General features: G+C 41.0%; 1 protein-coding gene across 1 annotated transcript in view; it reads right to left on the reverse strand.

Moving 5' to 3' along the window:
* Nucleotides 1-2,518: 2,518 nt before the first annotated feature.
* The window catches only part of amer1 (APC membrane recruitment protein 1), a 60,406-nt gene continuing 44,658 nt past the window's right edge, over nucleotides 2,519-18,266 (reverse strand). The window contains exon 4 of the mRNA XM_073058042.1: nucleotides 2,519-2,852. Coding sequence (XP_072914143.1) covers nucleotides 2,842-2,852 — 11 coding nt within the window. The 3' untranslated portion in view covers nucleotides 2,519-2,841. The remainder of the gene's footprint in view (nucleotides 2,853-18,266) is intronic.

Consider the following 18,266-nt stretch of genomic DNA (forward strand, 5'->3'; position numbering starts at 1 on the left):
TCTCAAAAGGAAACTGCTTAAGATGTTTTTATACATTTTTTGAAACTATGGTAAAATACTTTGAAGACTTGGCTGCTTCATTCAGTAATCAAATCAAGAATACTAAGCATTGCATTACTTATTTGTCAGAATTCTTCACAAAGTTCAACGAAATCAATCTTCAATTGCAGGAAATTATGCGAATCTCATGAAAGTCAAATCTGTTGTCTCCACAGTTCTGTCTGACCCTGTTTGAGTGCAACATTGGCCATCGAGACCTTTTCCAATTTCTGAGAACTTTATGGATCTTCTCTTGATCCAAATTTCAGAATGGGTAATAAATCCATTCCTGAACACTTGTAATGAGCAATTAACAGGAAGGATGGAGAAAGAACTGATCTCACTACAAAAAGACTTTGAGTTGAAGCTGAGGATTCAAAACAATCATATAAAGACTTTGGTTGTCGAAAGAAATCTCTGAATGCTATCCTGCACTGTGGAAAAAAGGTCAAGATGTTTTTCATTGCCTTCCGAATATCATATTTAGTGGAGCGCCGTTTCAGTGCAGATGCACATCTTCTTTCAAAGTAATAAATGAGTCTGCAAATTACAGAAGATGAAGATCTGAGACTCCTGAAGGAGATTCTGATGTTGCTGCACCAAGCCCATCCATCTCATTGAAAGGTGGAACAGCAATAAAGTAGTGAATAGTTGAACTACTAATGTACGCTCTAAAATTGCTGATGAAAATTGTTTTACTGTAATTAAATAAAGAAAAAATATTTGTAGTTTTAAATAGATTTGAATATTTTTCTAACTATTTGTCACTGATTTGAATTTGCAGCTCCTATTTTCTTGCACTGTGCATCGTAAATCAAATTTCTTTCTAGTTTTGCTGTAATGGCCGGAAAGATGTGGGTGCTGGGGGTGAGGTATTGGGGCCAAAGGGGTGTTAAACCAAAAAGGCCTGGGAACCACTGATTTAGATGGCACTGTCTCTGGCAGTAATTTCATTCTGCTGCCATCATAGACATTCAAACTTGCATTCAGAAATGTTATGTTCTGTAAATCCCAAAAAGTTCATCATTTTCAAAATGCCGTTCAAACTAATTTTGTGGAATAACTGAGGCAGCTGATCCAGTGCCCAATTTCATTTTAATTAATTTTCCATTCATTTCTGGTGCAAGCGATATTTCTTGTCTTTCTCACATTGTAAAACTTAAGGCTACCCAGTCAGGTGTCACTCTCATCATTATCAGACTTTTCATCAAAGCAATGAAGATTAGTGCTCTTTTTGAAACTGAAACTTGACTTTTTGTCTTTTTCTCTTCCATCTGCGGTCTATTTATTTTTGTCTGCTGACATGGTCTCTGTATGTATCCTACTCTTTTGTGTTTTCTTCCAGTTTCACCTTTAAGCCTACATTGGTCTGTTGTATAGTATGCGAGTCCATGCCACAATGGTAACACAATTTGTTTGGGTAGGCAGTTCTCTGCTTAGACATTGCAATGTTTTGAGTGCTTACTTTCATTCTTGACTACAACTCAATTGCATCTCTGGCTGCTTTTTCCATTGCTACAGCGATTTCAAATGCTCTTTTAAATGCAAGGTGTGCTTCAGTTAGGAGTCGTTTTGAATGCTTTCTTGTAAAATTCCTCAAGCTAAAAAATCCCTCAGTGCATCATTCAGCCCATCACTAAATTAACAACACTCTGACAATTTCTTCCATTTAGCCATGTAAGCTGAATTGGACTCCACTTCCTCTTGATTCACTTATGAAAACCCTAAGAATTCTGTAATCAAGAATGGTTTTGGTTCTAAGTGTTCCTCTACTACGTTCACATTATCAACAAAACTCATTTTGGCTGGTTAGATTGGAGCTGTTAAACTTCTAAGCAAACTGTATATTTTTCCATTCATTCCATTCAGTAACACTGGCACTGCTCAATTCATTCAGAAAGTTTGGGGGCGGGGAAAGAACCACACAGTGCTAGGTGAAAACGAGATTGAGAGGGGTGAAGTAAAGGAGCTGAGGTTGTTTAGTGAAAGAGAGATAGAGGACTGGAGAAGGGGTAATTTGATAGGAGAGGACAAAAGGCTACGGAAGAAAGAAAAAGGGGAGGTGCACCGGATGGACAGGTAAGAAGATAAGGTGAGAAAGGGAAATGGAAATAGGGAATGGTGAGGGGGGGAGGCTTTACCAGAAGTTCAAAATTGATGTTCATGTGTTCATGCCATCAGGTTGGAGGCTACTCAGACAGAATATGTGTTGCTCCTCCAACCTGAGTGTGGCCTCATCAGAAGAGTAGAGGAGGCCACAGACTGACATGTTCAAAGGTTCAAAGGTCAAATTTAATGTCAGAGAAATGTATACAATATAAATCCTGAAATGCTTTTTCTTTGCAAACATCCACGAAAACAGAGAAGTGCCCCAAAGAATGAATGACAGTTAAACGTGAGAACCCCAAAAAATCCCCCAGCTCCCCCCTCCTGCATGTAAGCAACAATCCCCCCTCCCCCCACCGGCAAAAAAAGCGCATCAGTACCAAAGTTATCCCAAAAGCTTCACATTTCATCCAACATTCGACAACCCACAAGTTCTGAGATGTCCCCCATTTTCACAGTGAGCAGGAAACATAACAACAACCCGCTGGTTTACAATGTTAGAAGTCCATTTCGTCACTTTTCTCAAGCTCTGTGTCTGAAGATCGCAAAGACCTTGAGTCTTCAGGCCCACAGTGAAAGATTTTCTGGCCTCCCCGACGACACACGAGTTTTCTGCCATGACACCAACCCTCGATATACCTGTCTCCCGAGCCCCGAGATCTTAGGCTTCCGAACACATTTGACACTCTCTGGTCTTCAAAACAAACCTGAAAGGGAAAAATAAAGATATTAAAGGTGGAAATAGAGCTGTTTCCAAAAATGCAAGCAAACGAGTCGCCGTTAGGCACCATTATCCCTCCTAATGTCAGAATGGGAATGGGAAGTGATATTAAAATGGGAGGCCACTGGGAGATCCCACTTTTCCCAGTGGATGGGGCGTAGGTACTCAGCAAAGCAGTCTCCCAATCTGTGTTGGGTCTCCTCGATATAGAGGAGGCTGGGAGCACTGGGTACAGTAGATGACCCCAACAGACTCACAGGTGAAGTGTCATCTCACCTGGAAGGACTGTTTGGGGTCCTCGGTGGTAGCGAGGGAGGAGATGTAGGGGCAGGTGTAGCAATTGATCCGCTTGCAAGAATGGTATCTCTCAGTGCTTTTGATAAATGATGTCTCTCAAAGCATTTGTGAAGACATCACAATATCAAATATGGATCATTATTTTTAATGCCTCCAGAACTCCAGTCCTACACACAACTCTTCACACAATGCCAACCAGAAACTACATAGGCAGCAGACACTGCTGACATTGGACATATTAATTAAAACTAAAATATTGAAAATTCTCAACACAGGCAATTGTAGAAATATTCAATTTAACCTTCCAAGAAGGGTCTTACTAACATGTGGAAGGGTCCAAAACAATCTCAAATGAGAAGCTACATAAAAAAGACCTATAGAGAAGGCTACTGTGTTTTACCTCCACAACAAACCTTCTGTGCACAAAACATACAAGAGGACAGAAACTACAGAGAATGATTTGAAAACTACAAGTGAATTATCAGACTAGAAATCCATGGTTTTAAAAGTATTAAACAATGGATGAGATTTTAAGAACTGTATGTTTCAGTTTACTATTGTTCTCCACCTAAACAATTCACTTGCAATGAATGTTGCTTTAGCCAGCAGGAAAATGAAAAATTAGGTTTCTTGTCCTTGGCTGAAGGAAAGGAATAGCACCTTTCAAGTGTTCAGTACACTTTGATGGGTTCTACGTCTAATGAATTAGCTGTTACAATATGGTCAGAATCAATTAAATAAAACTGTAAATGCTAGAAATCTAAAATAAAAATGGAAAATATTATAAACAACCACCATGTCAGGCAGCATCTGAGGAGGGAGAGAGTTAAACACTTCAGCTTGAAGACCTTCATCACAACTTGAGGAAATCGACAAGTTCCAAGTTGCAGAGAAGAATAGATAGAAAAAAGGGGATATCTGATATGTTGGGACTAGGGTTGCCATGGTGATGAACAGTTGATGAAATTATAGACACAAGCGACTCTCCAGAAGCTGGAAATCCAGAGCAACAGACACAGAATGCTGGGGGAGTTCAACAGGTCAGGCAGCATCTATGGAAACAAATAAGCAGTTGATGGTTTGGGCCAAGACATTGCATCAGGATTGGAAAGGAAGGTGGAAGATTGCAGAACAAAAAGGTGAGGGGGAGAGGGAGGACAAGTCAGAAGGTGATAGATAAAGCCACATGGATGGGAAAGGTAAGGGGCTGGAAAAGAAGGAATCTGATAGGAGAGGACAGCTGACCATTGGAGAAAGGGAAGGAAGAGGGGCACCAGGGGAGGAGACAGGCAGGTGAGGATTAGAGGTAAGAGGCCAGAGTAGGGAATAGAAGGAGAAGGAAGGGGGAAGGTAAAAAAATTACTTGGAGATGAATTAGATGAAATACGAGGTGTTACTCCTCCACCCTGAGAGTGGTCTTATTGTGGCAGAAGATGAAGCCATGGATCAATTTGTAGCATCAGGGAAGGGGACAGGAATTAAAATGGTTGGCCACCAGAAAATTCTGCTTCTTGCAGATGGAACGGAGGTGCTTGATGAAGCGCTTGCCCAATCGTTGACAAATTAATAAGGATAGTAAAAGAGATAGAAAGCAAGCAATGGACGTGAAAAAGGTGCGATTTGCTGTTCTGGCATGCCCAGTGAATTAGACAGGGTCAGCAATAATAAGATGTTGCTTACAAGCTGCTTCTTTAACCAGGTATCTTGACCTATTTCTCATTACACACCTGGATGCATTTTGTGAGAGCTTACTCTGTTAAAAGCTATATATTATGGTTGTCACTGTTGTTATGAATTACAGTGCATACATGCAATTTCTATGCACTGTTAACAAGAAGATAACCATGGAATTTAGAGAATTGAAAGGAGAGAACTGAAAAGTAAGCTTACAAGTAAGATAGCAAACTAAATTAAAAAGGGATGCCTTAAATTGCTTCAAATTGAATTGGGTCAGTAGCCAAAAATCCAAAACTTCAAACATCTTAAAGGAAAATTTAGAAGTAATATCAGGAAGTTCTTCATGCTAGAATGATCATTGTTGCTTATGATGTCACGGGATGTCTGATAACATCTTGTAGTACCAAGATAAGTTTAAGAGCTGCACAGTGAGGCACCAGAATGAAGTATAATGGTGAAAAGACACCCTGTTGTAAATGCATAGCTGTAGAGTAAAATCTCTTTACATGAGATCGAGTGTACCCGGCATTTTCTGTTCTTTATTTAGTTTTTGCATTTGAGAAATATTCAGAGGGCATTTTTATGGTGGTACACAAAGTTTCTTGATGTCTCCTAACTTAAATTAGTTTGAACATGTAGATATTAAGAAAGAAGATGTGCTGGAGCTTTTGGAAAGCATCAAGTTGGATAAGTCACCGTGACCGGATGAGATGCACCCCAGGCTACTGTAGAAGGCAAGGGAGGAGATTGCTGAGCCTCTGGTGATGATCTTTGCATCATCAAAGGGGACGGGAGAGGTTCCGGAGGATTGTGGATGTTGTTCCTTTATTCAAGAAAGGGAGTAGAGATTGCCCAGGAAATTATAGACCAGTGAGTCTTACTTCAGTGGTTGGTAAGTAGATGGAGAAGATCCTGAGAGGCAGGATTTATGAACATTTGGAGAGGTATAATATGATTAGGAATAGTCAGCATGGTTTTGTCAAAGGCATGTCCTGCCTTACGAGCCTGATAGAATTTTTTGAGGATGTGACTAAGCACATTGATGAAGGAAGAGCAGTAGATGTAGTGTATATGGATTTCAGCAAGGCATTTGATAAGATACCCCATGCAAGGCTTATTGAGAAAGTAAGGAGGCATGGGATACAAGGGGACGTTGCTTTGTGGATCCAGAACTGGCTTGCCCACAGAAGGCAAAGAGTGGCTTTTTGATGGGTCATTTTCTGCATGGAGGTTGGTGACCAGTGGTGTGCCTCAGGGATCTGTTCTGGGACCCTTACTCTTCGTTATTTTTATAAACGACCTGGATGAGGAAGTGGAGGGATGGGTTAGTAAGTTTGCTGATGACACAAAGGTTGGGAGTGTTGTGGATAGTGTGGAGGGTTGTCAGAGGTTACATTGATAGGATGCAAAACTGAGCTGAGAAGTGGCAGATGGAGTTCAACCCAGATAAGTGTGAAGTGGTTCATTTTGGTAGGTCAAATATGATGACAGAATATAGTATTAATGGTAAGACTCTTGGCAGTGTGGAGGATCAGAGGGATCTTGGGGTCCAAGTCCATAGGATGATCAAAGCAGCTGCGCAGGTTGACTCTGTGGTTAAGAAGGCGTATGGTGTATTGGCCTTTATCAACTGTGGAATTGAATTTAGGAAGTGAGAGGTAATGGTGCAGCTATATAGGACCCTGGTCAGACCCCACTTGGAGTACTGTGCTCAGTTTTGGTCACCTCACTACAGGAAGGATGTGGAAGCCATAAAAAGGGTGCAGAGGAAATTTACAAGGAGGTTGACTGGATTGGGGAGCATGCCTTACGAGAACAGGTTGAGTGAACTCAGCCTTTTCTCCTTGGAGCAACGGAGGATGAGAGGTGACCTGATGGAGGTGTATAAGATGATGAGAGTGACTGATCGTGTGGATAGTCAGAGGCTTTTTCCCAGGGCTGAAGTGGTTGCCACAAGTGGACACAGCTTTAAGGTGCTGGGGAGTATGTACAGAGGAGATGTCAGGGTAAGTTTTTACTCCGAGAGTGGTGAGTGTGTGGAATGGGCTGCCAGCAACGGTGGTGGAGGCAGATACGATAGGGTCTTTTAAGAGACTTTTAGATAGGTACATGGAGCTTAGAAAAATAGAGGGCTATGGGTAAGCCTAGTAATTTCTAAGGTAGGGACATGTTCGGCACAACCTTGTGGGCCGAAGGGCCTGTATTGTGCTGTAGGTTTTGAATGTTTCTAAATTTTACTTTTGTTGCTTGGGATTCAAGAATTAATACCAATGATTTAATGATGAGATATCATCACTTTCACAAATGAAAAGGATGAAGTTGAAGTAGAGCGGGCCTGTGTGCTGGACAATGTGAAGATTAAGGAAGAAGAAGTGCTGGATCTTCTTAAAAACATTAAGATTGATAAATCCCCAGGGTCAGATATGATACACCCAGGTTGTTGTGGGAATTGAGAGAAGAGATCGCAGGAGCATTAGCTATGATCTTTGAATCCTTTTTGGCTGTGGGGGAAGTGCCAGAGGACTGGAGAATGGCAAATGTAGTTCCCTTGTTTAAAAAAGGTAATAGGGAGAAACCTGGGAACTATAGACTGGTGAGTCTTACGTCGGTGGTATGTAAACTACTGGAAAGGATTCTTAAGGATAGGATCTACGAGCATTTGGAGAAGTACAGTCTACTCATGGATAGTCAACATGGCTTTGTGAAGGGAGGATCATGTCTCACGAGCCTGATTGAGTTTTTTGAAGAGGTAACAAAAGAAATTGATAAGGGCAGGGCAGTGGATGTGGTCTACATGGACTTTAACAAAGCATTTGACAAGGTCCCTCATGAGAGACTCATCCAGAAAGTCATGAGGCATGGGATAAGTGGAACCTTGGTTGTTTGGATAAAAAATTGGCTTAAAGGAAGAAAGCAGAGGGTAGTTGTGGAAGGAAAGTATTCTGCCTGGAGGTCGGTAACTAGTGGAGTGCCACAGGGATCTGTCCTGGGACTCCTGCTATTTGTGATTTTTATAAATGACCTGGATGTAGAGGTGGAAGAATGGGTGAGTAAGTTTGCTGATGACACGAAGATTGGAGGAGTTGTGGATGGAGCTGTAGGTGGTGAAAGGTTACAAGAGGATATAGACAGGCTGCAGAGTTGGGCAGAAAAATGGCAGATGGAGTTCAATCCGGACAAGTGTGAGGTGATGCATTTTGGAAGGACAAACCAGAAGACTGAGTACAGGATTAATGGTCAGTTACTTAAGAGTGTGGATGGACAAGGGACCTTGGGGTTCAAATCCATACATCCCTCAAAGTCGCTGCACAGGTTGATAGGATAGTTAAGAAGGCCTATGGGATGCTAGGCTTCATTAACAGAGGGATTGAGTTCAAGAGTAAAGAGGTCATGTTGCAACTCTACAAATCTCTGGTGAGACCGCACTTAGAGTATTGTGTTCAATTCTGATCACCTCAATATAGGAAGGATGTGGAAGCTATGGAGAGGGTGCAGAGGAGATTTACCAGAATGTTGCCTGGTTTGGAGAACAAGTCATATGAAGCAAGGTTCGCAGAGCTAGGACTTTTCTCTTTGGAGCATAGAAGAATGAGAGGGGACTCGATAGAGGTCTACAAAATTATGAGAGGCATAGGTAGGGTGGATAGTCAGTACCTGTTTCCCAGGGCACCAATAGCAAACACCAGAGGGCATATGTACAAAATTAAGGGAGGGAAGTTTAGGGGAGACATCAAGGGTAAGTTTTTTACACAGAGGGTTGTGAGTGCCTGGAATGACTTGCCAGGGATGGTGGTGGAGGCTAAAACATTAGGGGTATTTAAGAGCCTCTTGGACAGGCACATGGATGAAAGAAAAATGGAGGGTTATGGGGTAGTGTGGGTTTAGTACTTTTTTTAAGCATTATATGGGTCGGCACAACATGGAGGGCTGAAGGGCCTGTACTGCGCTGTAGTGTTCTATGGTTCTATCACAGTTCAGTGTTTATGCAGAAGGCAATCTAGTGAACTATCCTGCAGCAATTGGGGAAAAGGCATAGAAAGCAGTAAGGAAATTCTTACAGTGGTGAAACTAAATGAAGGTGGCATAGAACTAAGGAGAGGGTGGGAGAAATGTGGAAAGGATTCTTAATTTGACAATTATAGTGTGAGGTCATTTAATTTCTTCTTCTGCAACCAGAGCTTGGCAACAATTCTGTTAGCATTGATATATTTCATTGATATTGATAAGTCAGGAATCAAAAGGTCGAGCATGGTGAGACTAATGTTCCGAGCTGTGTATATTTCAACGCAAGAAGTATCGTAGGGAAATCAGAAGAGCCCAGGGCAAGGATCAACACATGGAGTTATGATTTTGTAGCCACCAACGAGATTTGGTTGCAGGAGGCAGAGGACTGGAAGTGCAATATTTCAGGGTTCTGCTTTGGGGTCAGACAAGACAAAGTAGGAGGGATTGAAGGTAGGGGGTATTAGGGAAAATGTCATGGCAGTGTTCAGACTGGACAGATTGAAGAACTCATCTTTAAGGCTTTATGGGTGGAACTGAGGGATAAGGCAGGCATGACCATGTTAATGGGGCTATACTATAGACCACCCAACAATCTGTGGGGTTTAGAGGAACAAGTTTGTAGAGAGATCTGAGACTTTTGGAATAAACAAAGGTTGTTGTAGTAGGCAATTTTAACTTTCCACATATTGACTGGAACTCTTAAACTGTAAAAGGACTCAATGGATAGAGTTTGTCAAATGTATCCAGAGAAGTTTCCTTAATCAATACATAGAAGTCCCCATGAGAGAGTGTGCTGTACTTTGTCTTCTATTAGGGAATGAGACAGGGAGGTGATAGAAGATTGTGTAGGGAAACACTTTGTATCTGGTGATAATAATGCCATTAGCTTCAAAGCAAGTATGGAAAAGGATAGGTCTGGTCTACGGGTTAAGATTATAAATTGGAGAAAGGCCAATTTTGATGGTACCAGAAAGAATCTGACAAGTGTGGATTAGGACAGTTCGTTCTCTGGCAAAGGTGTACTTGGTAAGTAGGTGACCTTCTAAAGTGAAATTTTTAGAGTACAAAGCTTGTATGTCCCTGTCAGAATAAAGGGTAAAGATAAGAGGTTTAGGGAACCTTGGTTTTCAAGAGATGTTGAGGCCCAGGTTAAGAAAGAAAAGGGTGTGCATGGCAGGTATAGGCAGGTAGGGACAAATGAGGTACTTGAGAAGTACAAGGAATGCAGGAGAACACTTAAGAAAGAAATCAGGAGGGCTAAAAGAAGGCATGAAGTTGTTGTACCAGACAAGGTGAAGGAGAATTCTAAGGGCATCTACAGATATGTTAAGAGCAAATGGATTGCAAGGGACAAAATTGGTGCTCTGGAAGCTCAGAATGGAGCTCATGTATGGAGCCAAAAGAGATGGGGGAGATCTTAAACAAAAGTTTTGCATCTGCATTTTCTCAGCAGATGGACACAGAGTCTGTATAAGTGAAGCAAAGCAGCAGCAAAATCATAGATACCTAGACAGATTACAGAGGAGGAGATGTTTGCTGTCTTGAGGCAGATTAGGGTGGATAAAGCCCCAGGGCCTGACAAGGTGTTCTCTCAGACCCAGTGGGAGGCAAGTGCAGAAATTGCAGGGTTCTAGCAGAGATATTTAAATCATCCTTAGCGAGAGGTGTGATACTGGAGGACTGGAGGATAGCTAATGTTGTTCCACTGTTTAAGAAAGGCTCTAAAAATAAATCAGGAAATTATAGGCCGGTAAGCCTGACATCAGTAATGGGAAAGTTATTGAAGGTATTAAAAGGGACCAGGTATATGAGTATTTGGACAGACATGGACGAGTTAGGGATGGTCAACATAGCTTTGTGCTTAGCACGTCATGTCTAACCAATCTTAAAGATTTTCTTTGAGGAAGTTACTAGGAAAATTGATGAAGGCAAGGCAATGGATGTTGTCTCCATGGACTTCAGTAAGGCATTTGACAAGGTCCTGCATGGGAGGCTGGTCAGAAAGATTCAGTTTCTTGGCATTCAAGATGGGGTATTAAACTGGATTAGACATTGGCTTTGTGGGAGAAGCCAGGGAGTGGTAGTAGAGGGTCGCCTCTCTGACTGGAGACCTGTGACTTGTGGAGTGCTGCAGAGATTGGTGCTGGGTCAGTTGTTGTTTGTCATCTATATCAATGATCTGGATGATAATGTGGTCAACTGAATCACCAAACCTGCAGATGACACCAAGATTGAAGGTGTAGCGAACAGCGAGGAAGACTATCAGAGCTTGCAGCAGGATCTGGACAAGCTGAAATATGGGCTGAAAATGGCAGATGGAATTTAATGCAGACAAGTGAGAGGAATTACTCTTTGGAAGGACCAACCAGGGTAGGTCTTTCATATTGAACGGTAGGGCATGGAGGCGTGAAGTAGAACAAAGGGATCTGGGAATACAGGTCCATAATTTATTGAAAGTGGCCTCACAGGTAGATGAGATCATAAAGAAAGCTTTTGCCACGTTGGGCTTCAGAGCTCAAAGTATTTGAGCACAGGAGTTGGGATGTTATTTTGAAGTTGTATAAGACGCTGGTGAGACCTAATTTCGAGTATCGTGTGCGGTTTTGGTCATCTATCTGCAGGAAAGATGTAAACAAGGTTGAAAGAGTATAGAGAATATTTACAAAGATTTTTCCAGGTCTGGAGGACCTGAGTTACAAGGAAAGATTGAACAGGTTAGGGCTCTATTAGAAGATTGAGGAGAGATCTGATAGAGGTATACAAAATTATGAGGGGTATAGGTAGGGTAAATGCAAGCAGGCTTTTTCCACTGAGGTTGGGTGGAACTACAACTAGAGTTCACAGGTTAAGAGTGATGGGTGAAAAGTTTGAGAACATGAGGGTCATGAGAGTGTGAAATGAGCTGCCAGCACAAGTGGTGTAATGCAAGCTCTATTTCAACATTCAATAGAAGTTTGGATAGTAGATCAATAGTAGGGGTATGGACAGCTCGTGTGGGCATGGCCAAGTGGTTAAAGATTTCGTCTAGTGATCTGAAGGTTGCTAGTTCGAGCCTTGGCTGAGACTGCGTGTGTGTCCTTGAGCAAGGCACTTAACCACGCATTGCTCTGTGATGACACCGGTGCCAAGCTGTATTGGTCCTAATGCCCTTCCCTTGGACAACATCGGCGGCGTGGAGAGGGGAGGCTTGCAGCTTAGGCAACTGCCGGTCTTCCATTAAAAAAAACCTTGCCCGGGCTTGCGCCCTGGAAACTTTCCAAGGCACAAATCCATGGTCTATCGAGACTAAAGGCGGCCTACCTACATGACAGCTACGGTCCAGGAGCAGGTTGATGGGACTAGGCATTTGGCACAGCCTAGATAGGCCGAATGGCTTGATTTTGCGCTGTACTTTTCTATGACACTCATGTTTGATGATCCCTCCATTCCTTTCTCAAAGTAACTGGGAATCCCTGCTAATGTCTCACTTATTACTTCTTCAAGAAACTCACGATTGAGAAGCGTACATCACCTTTAAAAGGCTACGTACTGTCGCACTGATGATGGTCTGCCTTGAGATTCCTTACAATTAAATTGAGTGGATGGATGGAATGGGTGGCCCGCTTTTTCTCAGATCATGAACCACCAAAAGTAATGTTCGTTGGTTGCTTCGTTTCAGGCCATAGTGCCCTCTCAATGAAGAGAGGCTAAAAACTTACCCCAAAAAGCTAAGAGATATTTATTTATTTATTTATTTATTCATTTGTTTGTTTATTTAGTGACACGGTGCCGAGTAGGTTCATCTTGTTTCATGGTCAGCACTGTAGCTTGGCTTCATGGTTTTTAGTTTTCACATCTACAATTTTATTTCACGTCATATAAAGGTAATCATCATTTAAATTAAATCAGTTGCCACCAATCATTTCTGTCTTGAAACTTTTTGTATAACAGTATAACTATGCCTTGAACATGAACAAAGTGATCATATTTCTCATGTTTATGAAAGTGATCATTTTTTTAAAAAAATTTAAATTGTTATATTTGAATAATAAAGCTCAAATTAGACATTGCTCCAATTTTCTTTTTTGTATCCTTGAGCACTGTAATCTCATTCCCCGGTGACTACATTAAAGGATCTGTCAGTAATCAGCAAACCAGCAGTGTTTACTAAGCAGTCTGGGGACCCTTTTTGCTCAGTGTACTTTGGGTGTGTTGCAAACTGCAATCTGTATTAGCTGATAAAGACATAGAATTGTTTTTATTCATGTCTGCACTACACATCCGCAAGTTTTTGATGCCTGAATCTGATAGAAGGTTAATGATAGTCAGGGCTTCGGTTGCTAGACATTTATAAATGTGAAATATGAAACTACTTACATCGAAAAATGGCCCAAATTTGAAGAAATTTCAGTTCGTAAGGAAACTTTTTATAACTTCCTCAACCAGATAAAGTTACCACAAAGGGGTATAAATAATTATCAGTTGCAAAAAACAGAAGGAATGGAGTGAAATAAGGGTCAGAATTCCTGCCTGCGTACATGTGGATGATTGATTGTCTTTTCATGTAACATTCCTCTTGTTCGTAATTTTAGTGCATACTTCACCGAACAAAAAAATGGCCAAACTGCAGTATTAAGACCATAAGATACAGGAGCAGAAGTAAGCCATTCGGCCCATCGAGTCTGCTCCACCATTCAATCATGGGCTGATCCAATTCTTCCAGTCATCCCCACTCCCCTGCCTTCTCCCCGTACCCTTCGATGCCCTGGCTAATCAAGAACCTACCTATCTCTGCCTTAAATGCACCTAATGACTTGGCCTCCACAGCCGCTCGTGGCAGCAAAGTCCGCAGATTTACCACTCTCTGTCTAAAGTAATTTCTCCACAATTAAAGTAATTTCTCTGCAGCTAAATGAATTTCTCCACAAATGAGTGTCGTGTGCACACCATGTATTGTTCTTTGGCCCCAGTCATCCCCTGTCACTCTGTTCCAAGCAGAAAAGTTTGCCTACATGGCTGTTTGCTACTTCTGAAGCTTTATATAACGTCAGGAACTCAAAACACGAATAATTAAAGAATCATTTTCCTTAAGCATGTGCAAAATGTACTTCTGTAACATGAATACTTAAGTAGGCATTTGATTATTAACTTTTACAGTAAAACAAAGCATTTCCATGACTTGCATATTTGTTTAAAACTTGCTTGAGTAATGAACTACAATTTAATACTGTTGGGAATAACATTTGACATATACAGCAAGAGAAAAATATTAAATAAATATTTAATAGAATTAATTAGCAAAGGCCTGTAAATTCCCAGTTCATCCAAAACATCATTATTTCCTCTCCTGTATGTTCCTTCTCTGGAACCCTCTTCCTCAAACTCTGGCCTTCTCACACTTCCCTTTAAACCCACCTTTCGTCCTCAGATCATAGACATGAGATATATTGCAACAGATGTTCTTGAGCAACACACACAAAATGTTAAAAGAGGAGCTCAGCACTACAGGCAGCATCAGTGGAGGGGTATGAACAGTCAATACGTCAGGCCGAAACCCTTCATCGAGTCTGAAAAAGATGCATGCAGAAGCCAGAATAAGATGGTTTGGAGGAGGGGGGAGGTGTACCATCTGGCAGATGATAGGTGAAACCGGGTTGGGGGAAGGTAGGTAAGTACGGGAGGGAGAGGGATGATGTGAGAAGCTAGGAGGTGATAGGTGAAAGAGGTACTGCTTTGCTGTCAAATTTTGTTCATAAAGTCCCTGTGAAGTGTCCTGGGGCATCAGACTCAATGAAAGTTTTAACACAAGGTTAGATAGATAGATAGATAGATAGATAGATAGATAGATAGATAGATAGATAGATAGATAGATAGATAGATAGATAGATAGATAGATAGATAGATAGATAGATAGATAGATAGATAGATAGATAGATAGATAGATAGATAGATACTTTATTCATCCCCATGGGGAAATTCAACTTTTTTTTCCAATGTCCCATACACTTGTTGTAGCAAAACTAATTACATATAATACTTAACTCAGTAAAAAAAATATGATATGCATCTAAATCACTATCTCAAAAAGCATTAATAATAGCTTTTAAAAAGTTCTTAAGTCCTGGCGGTTGAATTGTAAAGCCTAATGGCATTGGGGAGTATTGACCTCTTCATCCTGTCTGAGGAGCATTGCATCGATAGTAACCTGTCGTTGTTAGGCCACATTTAAATGTTAGGCCACATTTTCAATATCTACAAGACATACCATGGGTCTGATGGAATAATCTTCATTTGTTTGGATGAACACAGCAGCCACAACACACAAGGAAGATAATGCCAGCTAACACAAAGCAGAGAGCTTGATTAAAAGCCAATTCACTACACTGCACGTTCCTCCTAGCACCGGTGCATCATGGCTGCTGTGTGCCACCTACAAGGAGAATTCCAGCAACTTTATAGTATTTCCAAAATTAACCTCCTTCACCTACATAATCAATATTCCATTGTCATTCAGTGCAATATCTTGAGACTGTTTAAATTCAATAGTTTCTTCTTTTTCGTCTACACCACTGTGCCTTTATCTCACACACACACACACCAAAGTTCAGGCTCAACAGTAGCAATTGTACAACAAAACTGCAGCAGGATCCACCTAAATCAACTTTAGGATACAATACCATTATGAAATATCTTAGCAGCATGAAGCTCATGGACGGAAAGATTGATTAACGATTATTACAAATTTACATTAAATATAATCTTGGGCACAGTGATACTCATAGTCATACATGGATTTAGAAGAATCAGTTTTAATGGGCTGCAGTATGTCCTCATCCCAAGCTTTCTTCATATACAGCAGTCTGACATATTCCTTCATATCAGAAGTCAAGTGTATAATAATATGCTAATTGTTTTGGCGACTTCAGACTTACTAAAACAGCAAATGAATTTCATACATAATTACATTCTATCCTAATGCTGCGGAAGTTCAGTTGCAACCTAGATGTAAATGAAACAGCCTCTTCTTGACTCAATTTATTAAATAAAACTTCCTCAGAAAGATTTACACAGCCGTTGGTCATTAGACTTTGCTAGCATGCTGCTTTTACACCTGATGCAGTCCTTTCTAAAGAGGATAATCTAATTTAAGTAATCCCATGGGAAGTAAACTCAATTTTGAGGCTGACATTAAATTAGAGGTGTCTATGAAGGCAGTGCTGGCCAGCTGGTAGACAGTGAATTATGGACCTCTCTGTGCAATTTTTCTTTTGCATAATGTATATATTTTAATGAAAATGCTCAGTTTCACTTATGACTTATTTGTTAAATGCACTGATTACAGATTTACTGTTTGAGCCTGGAGATCATGCTTGGTTTCAAAATGATGAGTTCAGCACATCCATGCTGGTGGCATAAATCTCAGACACTATTCAGGAGAACATTAGCATGTGCTGGCTTAAACCGTACAATGGAGGGAGATCATAATGTCATCACTGATTTGATGCCTAGGAGCCAAGCCACAGTGTGCGCCAAACCGCTCAGAATTTGCACACATTGTTTCCTTGTTACTGCAGCCTGCATTGAGGTGGAATTTTCCAAAGAACACTCAACAAAAAAGAAGTCCAAAAAAACTGGTAAGGACAGTAATTGAAAGCATATTTATAATGAAATTCCTTGTGCACTTTCCTCCAATCCGCTTCCTTTTCCTGCTTAAAGTGCTTAAAACATTTCGTTTGCTTTTGAACAGGAACCTATAATTGCTCATAGTCTGCAATGATACGGCTATTCCACCAGATGGCAGCAATCAACTACATTCTGGTCAGTAAAATCCGCATCTGAGAAAACTCAGAATAAAAAACACTCGACTGTTAACTCTATAAACCTTCAAGACCTGACTAGCAAAAAAAAATGGCAAATAAGATATAAAGACCAAATGCTCCTGGAATGAGTCGACCTAAACCAGGACAGAAACTGCTGGACCTCCTCAGGTCAACGATTCTTTTTCCCCCTGAGAGAATCTCATTTTCTCTTCCTGCGGATGCAATCTGACACAGTAGGAATTTCCTGCACTTTTCATTCTATTTCAGGAATAGTCTTGCATGTTGTTGTGTTATAATTGTAGCTCTAGCTGTTATATGTGCACTATATTTTCACTTGAATATCTGGACTAAAAAATGTTTGGAGTCCATAAAAAGTAAGTGTTACCGTTGTAATGTGAGTATTATTAGAAGTAAGTTAATACTAATCGGGAAGCTGTGAGTAGCAAGAGGTGGGATCCGGGGTTGGCGGGGTCTTTACTTCCGCTCCTTTTACTCCCAGTATGCATTGTATATAGTTCCTCCACCCATGCCGCACGAGGTACCTGGAAGCCTCTGTATTGTAAATATCATTTGCCGTCCCAAATAAAGATGCTCTTTTGGCCATCAAGTTGTCGAGTGGTCTTTTTGTAGAGTAGAAGTTACCACAGTTACCTACTCAGGGTACAGGGCCAATGGATTTCAATTGTTGGAGATTTTGTTTGTGTTCATTCATGGCCTCCAAGGACATCAAAGAGCTGCATGGGCCTGGGAGGATGTCTGGTGATGAGAAAGATCAGGAGCAATCAGGAATGGGGCTAGGATCGGGATTGAGAGTGGGACTGCGATTTATAATCACATAGAAGAAATAGTTGGTCTGGGAGTTAATCAAGGTTTTGGGAGTCTGAAAACAAAAAGTGCTGGAAAACCTCAGTAGGTCCGGTGACATCTGTGGAAGGAAAACCAAGTTAACATTTCAGATCAAAAACCTTGGTCAGGTTTACAGCGTCTTCAGCTTTTAAAAAAAAACCATCTTGAGCGTCATGTTTGGTCGACATCTCAGTAGATAGACGGTTGGATGAGAGAATTGGGCAAGATGAGGAAATGAGGACATGGGACCTTATACGTGATTGCCCGAGTCAGGTTCAGTTTGGAGTTGCTTCCTCTGCAAGCTGATCATCTTTAAATCAAAATGAAACAGTTCATCCACATGTGAATGAAAATTATAGGGATGATATCTACTGTAGATCTCCACGTACCAGACCCTCACTGAACTCAGAAGGTCAATTTTTTATGCAATGTCTCAACTTTGAAATAAAATTTAATTTTTCCCATTGATTTGGGTAAAAGAAACACAAGAGTCCTGAACTACAGGCAGTTTCATGAAAGGAAAAAAAATCAAATTAAAAAAAACATAAAAATAGGATTTTTGTAGTAAAGGGATGTTTGAGGATGGGAACAGGTGCTGAATTGGGATTAGTGTGTGGGTAGAATCAATGAGATCTTAGTGGCTTGCAGCTTCTGCACTGTTATACACTCATACTCCATGAGAAGTATACTGGCCTCTTGTGGCAACTTCAGACGCGGACTGCTCCATCCACTGGTGCCCACATTAAGCAGATATCAAAAGTACCCAAGTCTCTTCC

Source organism: Hemitrygon akajei, chromosome 10 (genome assembly GCF_048418815.1).
Source record: "Hemitrygon akajei chromosome 10, sHemAka1.3, whole genome shotgun sequence".
NCBI classification, from domain to species: Eukaryota; Metazoa; Chordata; class Chondrichthyes; order Myliobatiformes; family Dasyatidae; genus Hemitrygon; species Hemitrygon akajei.